The 18,048-nt window shown below is 37.9% G+C and overlaps 1 protein-coding gene across 1 annotated transcript in view; it reads right to left on the reverse strand.

The window, feature by feature from the left end:
• Positions 1–15,132, reverse strand: part of agbl4 (AGBL carboxypeptidase 4) — a 412,900-nt gene extending 397,768 nt beyond the window's left edge. The window contains exons 1-2 of the mRNA XM_035781882.2: positions 14,989–15,132; positions 8,179–8,301 (exon numbers count right to left, since the gene is read on the reverse strand). Coding sequence (XP_035637775.1) covers positions 8,179–8,301; positions 14,989–15,031 — 166 coding nt within the window. The 5' untranslated portion in view covers positions 15,032–15,132. The remainder of the gene's footprint in view (positions 1–8,178; positions 8,302–14,988) is intronic.
• Positions 15,133–18,048: the final 2,916 nt, after the last annotated feature.

Consider the following 18,048-nt stretch of genomic DNA (forward strand, 5'->3'; position numbering starts at 1 on the left):
AAATGCAAACCACTGAAAGCAGTTGTACCTGGCTAAATATCCTATATTCTATTCTGTCTGTGACATCAAAGTATCCCTGCAATATTTCAACTAAATTATTTTAAAGGGGATACATACTTACATTCAATATGAGATCTTGTTAAACCTTTATGTGGTGTACATTTCAATGTTGTCTACTATGAATAGCGGAAGACAGCCGTCTGTATCAAAATCTCATGTACTATCAAAATAGTCTTATTTTTCACTTCACTTTACAAACATATTCTGCGCATGAATTTGTGATATCAAACAAAACCTGACACATGACTGAAGCTCATCTCAGGAAGGCATTCTAAATAAATCAGCAAAATAAACAGAGGCAGCTTAAAAAACATGAACTGCTAAAGTGTTACAAATCCTCGCCATTTTCCCAAACTGCACCCTCTTGCCTCAGATGAGAAACGACACGTTTGCCTAGAAACTGTGTTTATGGAATCAGGATTGCTTGGAAATGAATTACTCCATCATTGGAGCTCTGAGTTCACACACCACAAGTGCAATAGAAGCTTGTTGCCGTCATGTTCACTTACAACATATTAACATCTGAGAGATTGAGGAGAAGCATGGACCCTGAGGACTATGACCCAAAGGCCCAGAATCCCCATACTACCATCTCTTGATCATTTAGAGACAACGAAAAACATGATTCATCACAGCCAAACATCCTGTACAAGCACACAAACACATGTCAACACTAAAGGGGAGCAAGCCAACATCAACCTAAAACACATTTTTATGTCTTTGTGTGCAGTTGAAGGAAGTTGAAGGTAGTGTCACAAGCCATTGTTAACTAGTGTTAGCACAATGACTGGAAGTCTACCCAAACAGTATCAATCTGACTCTGGGTAAGTACAGTAGAAACAGGGCTTAATTGCAAAAATATAATATTATCCCTTTTAGAAGGGTTCATAAGCAATAATGCCAATAAAGTGTATGTATGACTGTTGCATTATAAAATATGCATAAATGAACCTTTTCTACCTATCGTTAAAGCACCACCATGTAGAGGAAACATTTGCCAGCAATGTGAATATTCTGTTCAAACAATTACCCTACAAATCTTACAAAACGATTGTGTGGTTACTAGCATTTTGTGACATTTTGAGAACAAGAGGCCAGCTCAATATTTTTATGTATCTCAACAATCAACAATTAACTTTCAAAATATTGAAGATGTTTGTACTACTTCTGCCAGGAGAAGTGTCTGTGTCAGAGCAAACTGGGCCATGTGTTCCCTCTCTGATTAGATGAAACCAAGAGCGGCAGGCGAGAATGTCAGACAGGATTATCGCCCGTTTCATTTGCTCTGCTTTTGCACAAACCTGATATCACCTCCCCTGCCTCGCTCAGTGACATTGCACAGACACATATGATAACTGAGACTACTGTAGCTTGCAAATATTATGACACTAGATGGGACTCTTCTGAAACGTTTGCTCTGCTCAAACTTGCAATGTGAAAATGGAGCCAGTATTCTTACAATATGTATTTTTTCTGTACATCATTAACATAGTATTTTACCTGTGCAAAGTGCATTCTACAGACTAGCAACGGGATTGGCAAAGATTCTGCTCCTGCTGTGACACTGGGTTAAGTGCAATGGCTGCCCATGTCTCCAGAGCTACAAAGCTCTATGCCTGCTTAAGCGTAGCACCTTAATCTTGGGATGTTTTGTTTCCTTCAGGGCCATGCCTATATAACGACACAACACTCACTGGGTATCAGATGGGATGTAAAAGGAAATAAAAAATGGACAAAAAAAGAGTCCAGAAAAGAGGGCGAGAAAGCAAGGGAATGGACATAGAAAAATGTAATAATATAAATAAATATATTTTAACTCATAGTTATAAAGGGTTGATAAATAGAATAAATCAAAAGGAATAGTCTAGCTGACTCTCACTTGACAGCCCAAATTTATCTCCATAATCTCCTCCCGATTTAAAAGAAGAAGAAAAAAAGCTTTAAAAAAAAAAGGAAAAAAAAGTGAAAAGACCATTTAGTGTTTTGGGCAGTGAAGCCAATCCAATACCAAGGACAAGTAAGGGAGACGGAGAGTCTAGATTTCCTCTCAATACATCAGAGTCATAGCCTAAGTGTTACTGCACAACAAAATATTCATCTGGAAAACCCATAACTCAGTTAAAGTTACATAAGCTTATATAAGGCAAAGTTAAAACATGAATTTTAGCCTATGTGGAATGGCTAGCTAGTGACTGTAAGATGCAATGACATCCAAAATTATACCCACGGTCCAAAGATAAATAAGCAACTTTTACAGTATATCCTTAATTTAATTATATTTGGTTACCAATCTAATCAGAAATCACGATGCACAGCTTTAGATCTGCTTTTCCTTTTCAGAAGAAAAACAAGTTTTGTCTACTGCTTTCCGCTATGTTATGTTTTAATCACATTTTAGTCTTGGAATAAAACCAACAACAGGACATCAGGAGTGGCACTGTAGCTCAGCCCTCTCCAAACCACTTGTGCTAAGCATCTTGCTTGATTGTTAAAGCGTTTCCTTTTTCTTTAATCAATGAAGACCCAACTGTCTTGATTCATGGGTACTCTGGAGTATATAAATGTCTTCTGACAAGCTTGACTGCATTTCCCCCCAGCATTCGTTCAGTTCCTGTTTAGTTTTTTTTCCTCTCTAAATGTTGCTTTGGCTCTGGCTGTAATCACTCATCCTGTAGATGGGCTCTGCAATTGCAACATGAACACTTCTGAGAGAAGATAAGGCAAGATAGATTCCGTAAAATGCTTGGGAAAAGAAAAAACAATTAAACCTTCATCAGCAGTGAACAGTGCAGGAATTGTTCATGGTGTTTATCCTCATTAGTAATCTCTCTGCAGAATCCTTTTAGTCATTTTTTTTTTACAGTTTTCTATTGTTCACTGATTCCAAAAATATTTTTTCATCTATTATCATTACTGTGCATGATTTCAAATCCACGTAGCAAATCCATGAAATACTTCAGAGGTTCCATACTTTCTATAATGTCTATGGCGGATACATTCGTTTTGCATTTGGAAACAATTGTATTATCAAGAATAAACATAAGTATATACTTTTGCTTATTCATTCAGTTGCTACTTACTGCCCTCAGACTATGTTAACACATTTAGTTGGCATTTCAGAGGTAGCTATGTAAAAGTTGCATAAATTACATTCGTTTTCTACATTTGGATAAAACATTTACATCACAAACGATTAGAAACACAAAATGCCACATGAATAAACATTACGGTACAGAAATTGTTATATTTTGGAAGGAAACCCCTCCCTACACTCTTAGAAAAAAGGGTTATTCAACTGTCCCCATAGAATAACCATTTTTGGTTCCAGTAGAACCCTTTTTGATTCCATGTAGAACTTTTTTTTCCCATGTGTAAAAGGTTCTGCATAGAACCCAAAAGCCTTCTTCAAAGGGTTATCCTATGGGGACAACCGAAGAACCCCTTTAGGTTCTAGATTGCACCTTTCTAAGAGTGTATATGCGACAGGTAGCCTAGTGGTTAGAGTGTTGGGCCAGTAACCAAGCGTTTGTAAAAATCTGTCGTTCTGCCCCTGAACAAGGCAGTTAACCCACTGTTCCTAGGCCGTCATTGTATATAAGAATTTGTTCTTACACTGACTTGCCTAGTTAAATAAAGATTAAAAAATAAATATACAGTGTTATCTCAGTAGGAAAAACAACACTATGCCTCGTCTGATAGGTGGGCACAGGATTTTCCCAGAGCATGAATGAGGTGCATCAGCCTGATATTCCATGAAAATGGTGAAAGCGAGTGGCAGACGCATGCAGGCAAAACAGTTGATGAAGTGTGAAGGGAAATGGCTTCCAACAGCAGTGGATGCTGTGGTGGACTCAAGGTATCTGCATAGCAAATACAAAAACAGTCGCTAGCACATCCAGGTCTGTGAAAAGAGCATCTGTTTCGACTTGATAAATCCCCTTTCCTTTCTTCAGTTAGACTTTTTCCCTGTTCTCTGGCATACCATCATAATATCCCCACTTCTTTATCTGTCTTATTACCAATTCCCTCAACTCACATGACAATATCAAAGCTGTGGCCTGAGAAAAAGGAAAAATGCTTAATATAAACAACAGTGATATACAATAGGTCTATAACAAAATACAACGTTTTTTGAACTGCTACTTAGACAAAAGATGTTGGCAATTACAGGTGATTTTGGATATTACAGCCGAACTCATAACAATCAATGAGGCTTAATGAGTTGTGTCTGCAGTCAGTGTGAAACAAGTCAATTAGAGGATTTTACAGGTGCTGCATATCCCACAGTGGAAGGTCACATGAATATGTGAGTCAGAGTTCTGTTGTAGGGTACCGTACGCTTATCAATTAACCTTACTAAATATCTGCGATCTCCAAAGCCTTTACTTTGATTCGGTCTCCCTCTCCATGCAACTTGATGTCTGAAGACCGAGTTCAGGCAATAATCAATGATGGCTTAATAACTTCTGTGAATGGTCAACAGGAACAGTAAAACAATATGCTAACACTGTCAGTGTCATCCTTTAATGAGAAACACAGTGCTGGAGGCAATCAAGCCATTGACCACCTAAATTCAGAATCCACAAAAAGATGTAGGATTCAATTGAATACCTACAGGCAGGTCTCAAAGTTCATCATTAGATCTGACAAGTACTTTATTATTAATATATTTGTAGGAAAGATTTTCCTACAAATATAAGCTACAGAATGGTTTAGCTAAATCCTAATTGTGCACAGATGGATGCACAGGTTGAATTCTGGAAAATGATTCACTGTATAGAATATTTCTAATTTATTCTAATTTGACAGTTCAAATTATTTCTGCTTATTCGTAAAACTAATGGAGCTCATTTGATTTGTGATTGGTGACTAATATTACCAATGTAAAGAATTATGTTTCAAGCACTAATCCGCTTTCACATTAAAGCAATGCCATAATTCTGTCTGACATTGATAGAAAATAACTGTCAAAGGGACAAACATTTAATTTCTCCATGTACACATCGTAAAACTAATGATACAGGTCCAAGTAATAATAGATACAAATATGTTCCTTTCTCTAAATAAAAACCCATTGATTAATAAACATCCATAACAAAAATGAAATTGATGGGCTAAAGAGATCATTATAACTATTAAAACTCAATTAAGCATATAGAATTGACATTGTTTTTCATACCTCCATATCTACAGAACCATCCATATGGTTTTAATGACAGCTTGAGGAAATAGTCATTATTTTTTCTATACTATCAAAGTCTGCATTTTCTTGTATTATCTTAAAAAGCAAAGGAAGGGAGGACTGCTGAAGCTAGTGTGACTCAGAGACCTGTGGGCTGCAATGCCTATGAAAATATATACCACTGACATAATCTGCATATGGTTGACAAGAAACTGAATTATGTCTCATCTAAATGTAAATTAGGGGTTTTATACATTTAGTAAATGGCTTACATACCGTAGTCTGTTTTAATAAACCAATTAGAATGTATTACCAGGGATACTAAAGAAATAAAATAAAATATCTAGTATCTAAAATGTATGCAAAATGTTGACAGCTGTCCTACAAAAAAAGTGGCAATATTGGCAGCATGAACCTTACTGAGTGATATCTCTGCATAAATTCAAATAAATGTCTGCTTGAATTCACATGTTTCAGGCAATAAATTGTTTGAGGTGAAGTGATCCATATAGTGATCCGTACAGTAGCCTCTATAAGGGTATTCAAATGTTCTTCCTGTCAGTGTCATATTATATAACAAATGCATGAATTGGAAATGTGAGACCTTCACAGATATCACTGTCACTACATGGAATATGGATGCTAGTTATTTGACCATGCAGTGAGTGATACTGTCTAGATATTGATGTAATCTAAAGGGTAAATTTAAGCACTACATCAACAGTAGATATTCAACAGTAGATATTGATCTTGAATCTTCTTGGCAAACGAACATGTTTTAAATATGCTTATACCTTGGTAATATGAAAGGTATTCTTCTTCAGTGAAAACACATTGATATTGAATGTGTGATGCTACTCAAGGTAGGCAATGCCAAATCGCTGGATTATGAATAGTCCTCTTCGTTTCTACATTCCACCAACAAAACAAACCACAATTCTTTATGAACAGTGAGGGCTAACTCCTGAAAAAACATATCACTCCTTGTGAAATGTATTGACAGATACTCACCATATGACCACTGAAGTGAAAAATGACTTTTTATCATTTAGTCCTTATAGGAGACCTGTTGGCTTATAAGTGGTTAAAATAGTTAGCCTAGCTGCAGTGTTGCTTCGTTGAAACAGCAACACAACATTAATTTGACATTAGCGTAGTTCAATTCCTCTCTGTTTCCAACTTTAGTAATGCATTTACTGGAAAGAGATTAATATCAATTCCATAAATCATTCAGGAGAATTTCCGGACCTAGAGACATCTGGGTAATGTTATACATGTTAGCGGATCTCAGTCTGAGAGCTCAACGCCCATTAATCAATGTCTGAGGTCCTCTGAGTATGTCATCTGGGAAAATAAGGAAACTTATTTAAAAACCCGTAAGAAACGTAAGTCTCCTGATCATTTATTAATATCCATATCAACCTCCTAAAACATATGTTTGTCTACTCTCCTCTCTATTCACTCCCCTTTGACAGGCCACATGCATAGCCGTTTTAATCTTCATTTATAACTCGGGATCGAGCATAGCACTCACTTTTAGACAAATCCTCAAATCCTCATGGCTTCCCAGATCTTAGTTAGAAGCTCTTTGTTTATCTCTTAACTTTCAAACCTCTCACCTGTTATGTGGTGCCATGGTGTGACTGACAATATCATATGATATTATAGTAATACCCTATCATATTAATTTCATTTGATTGACAGTGCCGTTCGATAGTATAAGCTTACCTTAAAAAATGGTGTCTAATAAACCTCTAACCACTTGTTTATTCAGTATTATGTCTGGGAGAAAAACACATAGATTCTTCTCAGAAGTTTCACATTCTATCCAAATAAACAAAGTCAAAAAATAAAAATCAACTTAAAAAGTCTATCCTCTGACAGCTGGGCCAAACAGCACAGAATCACAAGTTAAACTTCATCTCTGCACAGCCAGAAATTGGTTGCCTGCCAAGAATATGAAAGCTATGTCTCATCTGTTGAAGACCCTGAACCTAATCTCCCAGCAGAGAATGATATTGTGAATGTTCCACTGGCCCACTGATTCACTGTCACTCCAGCCCAGAGTCACTCTCTTTGCTGCCCACTTGACCTTGTCACAGAGGAAAGCACTTTATTTTCATTGCAGTGCCATTCATTTGGTTGAAAAGTTCAAAACAAAGGCCATTTACAAAGCATTCTAGAACATATTAACTTGTTTAATTACAGTCTTCAACTAGGAAGATGGACAAGGTAAAAGAGCAGTGACTCACTTAGAACCTTTTAATTTTTTTGTTACCCTTTTCTATAGCTAATTAACCATTAAAAGACACAATCAAATAAATTATTTAGGCCTAGTTATATAGAATATTCTGCTTTTATTAATAGGCCATGTTTAATATAAGTTCACTAATTCGATAGGATGCAATTCAAATCACAGAAACACATCTAAGGAAATAAAATGGTTTCGTAACTGAAGTATATGAGATCTGTAAAGGAGGATCAGAGGATCGCACTACAAAACAACCTGTTTGGGTGCATGTGGGTCTTCCTGTATATTAGTAAACAAGAAAAATAATTGGCTGAAAATGTAATACAGTACCCAGAAATGTGGTATATAGTGACGAATTACCTGTCAACCTGCATTGCACCAGCAGGCATAGCCTACATTATATTCATTATTTACTATAGCCTAGGTCTTATACTGCCCTTTTTAAATTGAGGGATGACAATAATATCATCATAGAATGATCACTTAATAATACTGGATTGTTTTGTGATCAAAATAGAATTACATAGCCTATAACTACTTAAGCTAGGTAAAGGAAATTCTAAGTTAGCCTAATTAGCGTAGATAAGCCTAGTCTGTGGATGTATTTACAAATATTGTGATAAATGTATCAAATGTTACAGTAGTTTAAATTGTGATATTACACCTCATTACAGTTTGTACTTACCACTCTCGAAGCAAGCATCAAAGACAAGGTGGCCTTTCCGTGGAACTCCTGTGTATCCTGGTGGAGTCACCATCAGCTTGTTCACATTGCCCACTAAGGCATCCTCTCCTCCAGCTTCACTGCCTAGGACAACCACATATCACTTGTCAAACAACTTAATCTGAACTAATATCTATTAAACACCCCACCATTCTAAGGATATCACATGCGGTAAATATCATATTAATATTTTCACACTTTGTGCTTTATCAGAAGTAGATACAGTATGACAAGATTTCTTTCGTGCATCAAATGTGGCTTGCCTGCCTTATGCATAGTAAGTAAGGCATGCTGTTGGCAAAGCCTTAACTGAGGTCACCTTGCAGAAATATATCTACTTGTATTGTATTAGAACTAAATAAAAACCTCAAGACAACAAAAAGGCGTGAAATTATTTATTTTGGTGTGTTCAGAGATTTCACTATTGTAAACAAATGGTGTTACTAGCTAAAACTTCACAACCTTTAAAAGCTATAGCCTGGTCTAACAAGTGCTTGGCCTGCTTTTTTGACAGGTGCTAAATCAGGTGGTTAAACAGCCTATGCTATTTGGAGTGAAACAAACTGTCCTTTACCTGCATATAATGCATGAATAATTATCAAGTGTCCCTGATAGTGTTGCATTTAATTACAGTACATTCTAGGTAGCTAATATGTCGTGCATGTTAACCTACACATGTGGATTAGGATTTAACTCTATGAACTCAGGTCTTTTAATTGTAGACTAGAAAAGGACATTTAAATGTGGTGTGATGTGCTTGCTAGTCTTGAAGTATTTATGGTTGTGATATAGTGGTAGTGACAGCAATGGTATTAATAGGGTTTTCAAAGGCTATGTGTTAGTTATAGTGACCTAATTTTGGGTGCTTTGTAGGTGTGGAGTCGTTATAGTCAGTGGTGTAAAGTACTTAAGTAAAATATACTTTAAAGTATTACTTAAGTAGTTTTTGTGGGATATCTGGGCCTGGTTGCATAACATATCTTAAGTGTTTCTCTTAAGGCCATACTTTAGGGCTTTTACCATAGTTTGAAGGCATGCATGGCAGAAAGAGTACCTGGCATGATTCACTGACTAAATGTCTCTTCAAAGTGATCACATTTATTTTGTTAGATAGCAAAACTTCCACAATCAACACAGGATAACAAAATTGCTTCAGAAGAAAATAAACCAAATTTGTAGCCATGGATTTTCCACCTTCCAATGTTTAGCTAAGTACCCAGTTGGTTGATGTTTTCCTTTTGTAAACAAGGCTGATGAAAGCAACATTCACCTCCACAAATGATGTTTACACTGATATCCATACTGAATTAAGCAGTTAAGGGACCTCATGAGCACCCTTAACTTTTGCACTTAATTTAAGGGGGACATTCACCTTAAAATGTTTTGTGCAAGTGACTTACAGTTAAGAAAACTTTAAGGGAAAGATGAGGGGAAAATTAACTTCAGGTGTTTTATGCAACCGGGCCCTGTACTATTTATATTTTGGACAACTATTACTCCACTACATTCCTAAAGACAATATGTACTTTTTACTCCCATACCTTTTCCCTTACACCCAAAAGTACTTGTCATTTCGAATGCTCAGGCAGGACAGAAATATGGTCCAATTCACGCACCTATTAATATAACGCGTTGTCTTCCCTACTGCCTCAGATCTAGCGGACCAACTAAACACAAACTCTGCATTTGTAAATTATGTCTGAGTGTTAAAATTTTAAAAACAAGAAAGGTGTGCCGTCTGGTTTGCTAAATATAATGAATTTCATGTATAGCATTTACTTTTACTTATTACTTTTTCACAAGTATGTCAATTGAGTATGTTTTCCACCACTGTACTTAAGTACACTTAAAACCATACACTTTTAAACGAGTAGTATCACTTTTACTTGAGTCATTTTCTATTAAGGTATCTTTACTTTTACTTAAGTATAACAATTGAGTACTTTTTCCACCACTGATTATGGGCTTGTATAGTAGGCTAGAGTGAGTGCTATGTCATCATTAGGTGTTTTTAAGCTCTCAAAATAAAATTGTTTGAACATTATGAAAGTTTTGTGGCAGTGATTTCAGTTTAGAGCGTTGGACTAGTAACCGGAAGGTTGCAAGTTCAAACCCCTGAGCTGCCAAGGTCTGTCGTTCTGCCCCTGAACAGGCAGTTAAAGCCCACTGTTCCTAGGCTGGCATTGAAAATAAGATTTTGTTCTTAACTGACTTGCCTAGTTAAATAAAGGTAAAATATTTTTTTTAATTAAAAAGGCCTGCATTCCACCATTGAAATGAACAGGTATACAAAACATTTTATAGTTTGAGGTAATAGTATAAAAAGCTGAATACAAGAACACTATTCCAGACTGGTCTGCTCATTTTAGAGTTTGAATGGCGTTTCTAGCTTAAACGGTTGAAGACTAGACAGAATTTTTGCCCGTTCAATTCTATGGCCCCTGAAATGCATTGGGATTAATACAAACGTGGTTGTAGTGTGAAAAGTACAAGTAGTATCAAAGCAACAGTTCCAGTGCCAGTCGCCATGTTTTAACTGATTTGCATAAGTTAAATTAAACACTTAAAAAAAAAAAAGGTATTCCATTAATAGGCAACTCAACTGCCTGGGAGAGCATATTTTTCAAGAGTTCGTAAAATTATAAAAACATATTAGTCACTTCTTCATTATCAAATGATGTTGTTGACTTCTAAGACATTTTACAACCTTGTAATTTCCTATTTTATACACAATTCGTTTTTTTTTTTTATTAGTAAATTAGGTTCGGTTTTGCACACATTCAAATCAAATCAAAGTTTATTGTGCGGAAGCACTGGTTGGTCGGGCCAATTGAGGTAGTATGTACATGAATGTACAGTTAAAGTGACTATGCATACATGTTAAACAGAAGTAGCAGCAGTGAAAAGGAGGGGTTGGGGGTACACAATGCAAATAGTCCAGGTAACCATTTGGAGTCTTATGGCTTGGGGATAAAAACTGTTGAGAAGCCTTTTTGTCCTAGACTTGGCACTACGGTACCGCTTGCCATGCGGTAGTAGAGAGAACAGTATATGACTGGGATGGCTGGGGTCTTTGACAATTTGTAGGGCCTTCCTCTGATACTGCCTGGTATAGAGGTCCTGGAGGGCAGGCAGCTTTGCCCCAGTGATGGACTGGGCCGTACGCACTACCCTCTGAAGTGCCTTGCGGTCGGAGGCCGAGCAATTGCTGTACCAGGCAGTGATGCAACCGGTCAGGATGCTCTCGATGTTGCAGATGTAGAACCTTTTGAAGATCTCAGGACTCATGCCAAATCTTTTTAGTTTCCTGAGAGGGAATAGGCTTTGTCGTGCCCTCTTCACGACTGTCTTGGTGTGTTTGGACCATGATAGTTTGTTGTTGATGTGGACACCAAGGAACTTAAAGCTCCCAACCTACTCCACTACAGCCCCGTCGAGGAGAATGGGGGCGTGCTCGGTCCTCCTTTTCCTGTAGTCCACAATCATCTCCTTGGTTACGTTGAGGGATAGGGACCACTGAGGAAGTACAGTTCCCGCTCAGCCCAGTCAAAACTGTTCGCTGCTCTGGCCCCCCAATGGTGGAACAAACTCCCTCACGACGCCAGGACAGCGGAGTCAATCACCACCTTCCGGAGACACCTGAAACCCCACCTCTTCAAGGAATACCTAGGATAGGGTAAGTAAGGGTAAGTAATCCTTCTCACCCCCCCCTTCTCCCCCAACAAGATTTAGATGCAAGTGGCTGTTCCACTGGTTGTCATAAGGTGTATGCACCAATTTGTAAGTCGCTCTGGATAAGAGCGTCTGCTAAATGACTTAAATGTAAATGTAATGGATAGGTTGTTATTCTGGCACCACCAGGCCAGGTCTCTGATGTCCTCCCTATAGGCTGTCTCGTCGTTGTCGGTGATCAGGCATACCACTGTTGTGTCATCTGCAAACTTAATGATGGTGTTGTGCCTGGCCATGCAGTCGTGGGTGACCAGGGAGTACAGGAGGGGACTGAGCACGCACCCCTGGGGAGCTCGTGTTGAGGATCAGCGTGGCAGATGTGTTGCTACCTACCCTCACCACCTGGTGGCGGCCCGTCAGGAAGTCCAGGATCCAGTTGCAGAGGGAGGTGTTAAGTCCCAGGTTCCTTAGCTTAGTGATGAGCTTTGAGGGTACTATGGTGTTGAACACTGAGCTGTAGTCAATGAATAGCATTCTCACATAGGTGTTCCTTTTGTCCAGGTGGGAAAGGGCAGTGTGGAGTGCAATAGAGATTGCATCATCTGTGGATCTGTTTGGGCGGTATGCAAATTGGAGTAGGTCTAGGGTTTCTGGGATAACGGTGTTGATGTGAGCCACTACCAGCCTTTCAAAGCACTTCATGGCTACGGACGTGAGTGCTACGGGTCTGTAGTCATTTAGACAGGTTGCCTTTGTGTTCTTGGGCACAGGGACTATGGTGGTCTGCTTGAAACATGTTGGTATTACAGACTCAATCAGGGACATGTTGAAAATGTAAGTGAAGACACCTGCCAGTTGGTCAGCACATGCCCGGAGCACACGTACTGGTAATCTGTCTGGCCCCGCAGCCTTGTGTATGTTGACCTGTTTAAAGGTCTTACTCACGTTGACTACGGAGAGCGTGATCACACAGTCATGCGGAACAGCTGATGCTCTCATGCATGCCTCAGTGTTGCTTGCCTCAAAGCGAGCATAGAAGTGATTTAGCTCGTCTGGAAGGCTCGTGTCACTGGGCAGCTCATGGCTGTGCTTCCCTTTGTAGTCTGTAATAGTTTGCAATCCCTGCCACATCCGATGAGCGTCGGAGCCGGTGTAGTATGATTCAATCTCAGCCCTGTATTGACGCTTTACCTGCTTGATGGTTCGTCGCAGGGCATAGCGGTATTTCTTGTAAGCTTCCGGGTTAGAGTCCCACACCTTGAAAGCAGCAGCTCTACCCTTTAGTTCAGTGCGAATGTTCCCTGTAATCCATGACCTCTGGTTGGGGTATGTTCACTTCCTGATTTTCAACCATCTTTGGATGGGTGTTCTAAAAATATATGGGAGTCCGATAATGAAAACCAGATGACATTTTACGAAATGGCATTGGTTGAGATGATAAAATATGGCAAAATTTGCTGCCTGTTAAAGGGTGAAGAACACATTCTTATTTACAATGACCACCTACCCCAGCCAAACCCTAACCCGGACGACGCTGGGACAATTGTGCGCCGCCATATTAAGCCAACGCTAGATATAATTTTGGACAATAGAAAAATATTATTATGGGATCATTATTAACTGCCTGCCTGTTATCTTCAATATGTTTTATAACATCATTCAGTACATGAAATGTTATTGTTATTCTAAGCATATGAACTGTAAACGCATTCATTTACATGTATCATATTTATTCAAATCATCAGTCCTCATTTAACTAGGCCCAACTTCCATTATAAGTAAATTAAGCAGACAAGATGTAAATTAAGCAGACAAGATGTAAATGAATGTATCCTGTTTTTGATGATTTAAAAAATCAATGCAAATTCCAATACAAAATGTGTTTACTTTAATTGGGCAACTCAACCTGCTGGTTGAGATGTTTGCGATGCATTATCTATCAAAGTTTAAGTTTCTATCAAAGTCATGCACACAAAAATTATTAATTTCTAGCCTATATCTGGCATCACCATCATCAAACCATAATCTAACTCAGTTTAGGAGCCTGAGATCGCGGATATATTGAGGGAGTCATACCCTATGGTTATGACAATGTCGTCCTGTCCTTTGTTTTGTTATGTTTTAAAGGTGTATGCTTATTAGGCTAGGTATGCCTATTAGGCTAGGTCTACTGTGAAGCCTAGGCCTACTATGTTGTTTGTAAATGTTTTAAACATTTATTTATGAAGACCACAATGAAAATACGTTTTCAAAGTTTTGGTGTCATCCTCAATGATTTTAAATGCATTATCCACATGTGCGGTTGTATTGTGTTTTACATTGTCAAATAAACCTATATTGAGGCTATACACACATATTTTGCATAACAATAATTTTTCAGATAAAATGTTTTATTGGTGTGCCAGTTAAAGGTTAAAGTTGTTATGGTGTTTACGGTTTTGGTATTACAGATTCCAGCGAAATAATAATAATAATAAGCATGACCAGTTTATAAAGCAAAGCACACCTAATTAAAACCCTTACAATGACGTGTAGCCACAGCCATGCTATTACCATAGATATATAGGGAACCACTACTTCTTGTGTCTAACACAGCTACTTGCCACAGCCAGTTGCTGCAAGAGGCAGCTAGTATTTGCTAGCTCTGATCCTGGGCGTCGTTCGGTTGAGAGTACAGCAGAACGACGCTCTGGACCAGAGCTAGCACTAGCTAACGTTAGCTACTAAACTCAGTCACAGAGCAAATCCCGCACATTAGATGCATAGCAAGTAGTCTGTCCAGGCAGAGTGTTTACGGCAAACACTTCAATTTGCTGAACATTTTCATGCTACTAGCTAGTATTATTTATATCAGGTAGCTAAATGAGTAGCTAGCTAACTAGAAGGTTAACGTTACCTAACAAAATAACGTCGTTAGCTAGTAACAAGCTTACTTAGCTAACTAGCAAAGTGATGTTTACAAACGATGTTGTGTCGGTCTAGGTGATTAATGCAGCAGTCCAGACTCATTCATAACTAAATGTGCAGCAACCTGCTATGCACTCTCATGCACTTGAATATAGGTACTATAGGAGGTAGGTAGCACTACTATTTACACACCAGCGTCGACGTCTCTCATGTTCTCCTCCATCTTCCTTTCCATTTTTGCACAACACACCAGCTCACAACGCTGGCTGAGTGTTGCCACGGCAACGCAGTCTAGGGATAAGGACAGGTGGGAGGGAGTTGGGTGGTTTCCACTAGCTTCCACAGTCAGATTCCTCAGCCACAAAGTCAAAATTGGTTACAAGCCTACAACAACTATTTTGCTTTGTGGTCTGCATTTAAGGTTCGGGTTAGGCATAAGGGTTAGTCGCGTGGTTAGAGTTAGTTTTACAATTTAATTTTAAGAAGATACATTATAGAAATGCGCGGAGTTTATAACTTTGTGACGACCCATTGGGGTTGCCCTTTTTTTATTGTTTTATTTAACCAGGCACGTCAGTTAAGAACAAATTCTTATTTTCAATGACGGCAATGACAGTGGGTTAACTGCCTGTTCAGCGCGGGGGTTTGAACTTGCAACCTTTCGGTTCCTAGTCCAACTCTCTAACCACTAGCCTACCCTGCCGCCCCTAAGCAAGTCAAAAGCAGGTGCAAACCTCAAGAAGAGCATTACATTTTAAGTTAAATTAAAGAAATATCTTTCAAAATGTAGAACTCTATTTTATTTACCCAACGCATGTATACACATTCATAAGAATGATGGTCAAATGAGTAGTAGTTTACTGTGGAAGGGTAGGAACCATAATTTGGGTCAGTATTTCCCCCGGGACTCTAATTACTAATGAAACATGTAAAACGGTATAAACTCACCCCTGACCTGTTCTCAGATGAGAATTGTTTAATACATTTTATTTGTATTTTTATTATTACTCATTATTACTTTTATTACTCATGATACAAAAATCAACTTACATTGCTACATCAAAAATGTCTAACAAAACAAAACACAGGTATTAACAAGAAAATACTCAAACATACAAAAAAAATACATTTTTACTTTTTTATTAACAATTTTAGTGCAATTGTATTCACTCTGAAAAAAATCGTATGATAATGATTCAGGAAAATAGTATTCTTGTTGTTATTCACTGGGGTTAATGTTTGAATTAGATTTGTAATTTTGGTATCGAATTTTGGAATTTTTGTTTGTGTATGAAGTATTTGGCAACAAGAATGAAAAATATTACAATCATGTCAGTGGTCTTGTTACCACTGCAATAGTAACATATTATATCTTTCATGTCAAAAACATAGGCAGTGTTCATAATGGTAAATAAGTATTTTGCAAGGTTTTCCCAAAATTCTGACACAAATGTAATTACATTTTCTGACACAAATTTAAAGTGAGACAGATTCTCACCTTCTTTTTCACAGAAAACGCAGATATCATCAATAGCCACACATTTGGATATCATAGAATTACATAGATATATCTTATGTAAAAATTTTAAGTGCACTTCCTTAACTTTGTTTTGTATACAGTATTTGTAAGGCCTTAACCATGCATTTTTCCAGACAATGTCAGGAATAAGCATGTTCCAGAAAAACTTTCCTCTCTGTGTAAGTTGTTTTTGTGAATGAAGAATTTGTCTTATATATTTATTACAACAAGATCTCTCAAATAAGCCCACGCCTTCCAATCTGAGTTCTGGATAAACTTTGTGATCATTACCAAAGCTAAGATGAGTTTTCATTAGTGTAGTTAGACCACTGGGAACAGCATTGATCACAGAAATAAATGTTCTGAAAGGTATTGGAAACTCTTTCAATGTTATAAATTGTTCATATGTGAACATTTTACCCTTGTTGTCGAAAATATCAAGAACAAAGTCAATATTCCTCTCATGCCAGCTGGGGTAGAACAATTACTTTTTCCTTATAGTTGAGTCTGAATTATTCCACAAAATAGCTTTATGTGGGGAAAAACTGTGCAGGAAACATATTTTCCAGGCCATTAAAGCTTGTTGGTGAAACCTAGCCAATTTAGTAGGTAATCTTTCAGGAATATAATTACATTTCAGTAAAAATTGAAGACCTCCCAATTTATTAAACACATTATTTGTTATGAAATACCATATTGAATCAGTATTGATCAACCTTTTTTCAACCAGTTTATCTTGAAAGTGTTATTTATGTCAACAAAATCCAACACTCCCAGACCGCCTTCCGCTTTTTTGTTAGAAAGGACATATTTTTTAGTTTGTGAGACATATTTTTCCAGATGAAGTCAAGAAAGGTCTTATTGATCTCTTTACATACATACATAACGATAATGAGGGGTACACAAAACGAGACAGTCCCTCTGCCTTGGACAGAAGTACTCTCCCAAGTATAGAAAGATCTCTTTATAGCCAATTATTAAATATATGTTTAGTTCTCTTAATTTTAGGAGAGAAAATCAAATGTTGTCTGACTAAGTGGTTTTTTGACAGATGTATTCCTAAATATTTAACAGTCCTTTACATGCATATTTTCTATTTCTTTATCATCAGTGTCAAATAAACATAAGATTTCATATTTAGAAACATTCAGAATTAATCCTGATGCAATAGAATATGCAGTTATAGCATTAAGGGCATGTGCGACCTGGTCTTTGTCTCGTAAGAAAAGAGTAGTATCATCAGCCAGTTGGGAAATTTTGATTTCTTTGTTAAAAAAGGTTAAGCCATACAAATGTATTTATTTATTCAGAATATCTAGAGATAGAAGTTCCACAACCAAAATGAATAGAAATGGCAAAATTGGGCATCCCTGTCGTATACTTCTGTTGATAATGATACAGATGAGAAATTTTGTCCTGTAGGTCATAAGCTATGTCGTTGCTCTACTAGTCTGTTGATGTGAGCGCAACCATGGGTAGGTGAGGGTAGGCAACAACATCTCCTCCCCGCTGATCCTCAACACGGGGGCCCCACAAGGGTGCGTTCTGAGCCCTCTCCTGTACTCCCTGTTCACCCACGACTGCGTGGCCACGCACGCCTCCAACTCAATCATCAAGTTTGCGGACGACACAATAGTGGTAGGCTTGATTACCAACAACGACGAGACGGCCTACAGGGAGGAGGTGAGGGCCCTCGGAGTGTGGTGTCAGGAAAATAACCTCACACTCAACGT

The sequence above is a fragment of the Oncorhynchus keta genome, chromosome 1 (genome assembly GCF_023373465.1).
Source record: "Oncorhynchus keta strain PuntledgeMale-10-30-2019 chromosome 1, Oket_V2, whole genome shotgun sequence".
In the NCBI taxonomy this organism is placed as follows: Eukaryota; Metazoa; Chordata; class Actinopteri; order Salmoniformes; family Salmonidae; genus Oncorhynchus; species Oncorhynchus keta.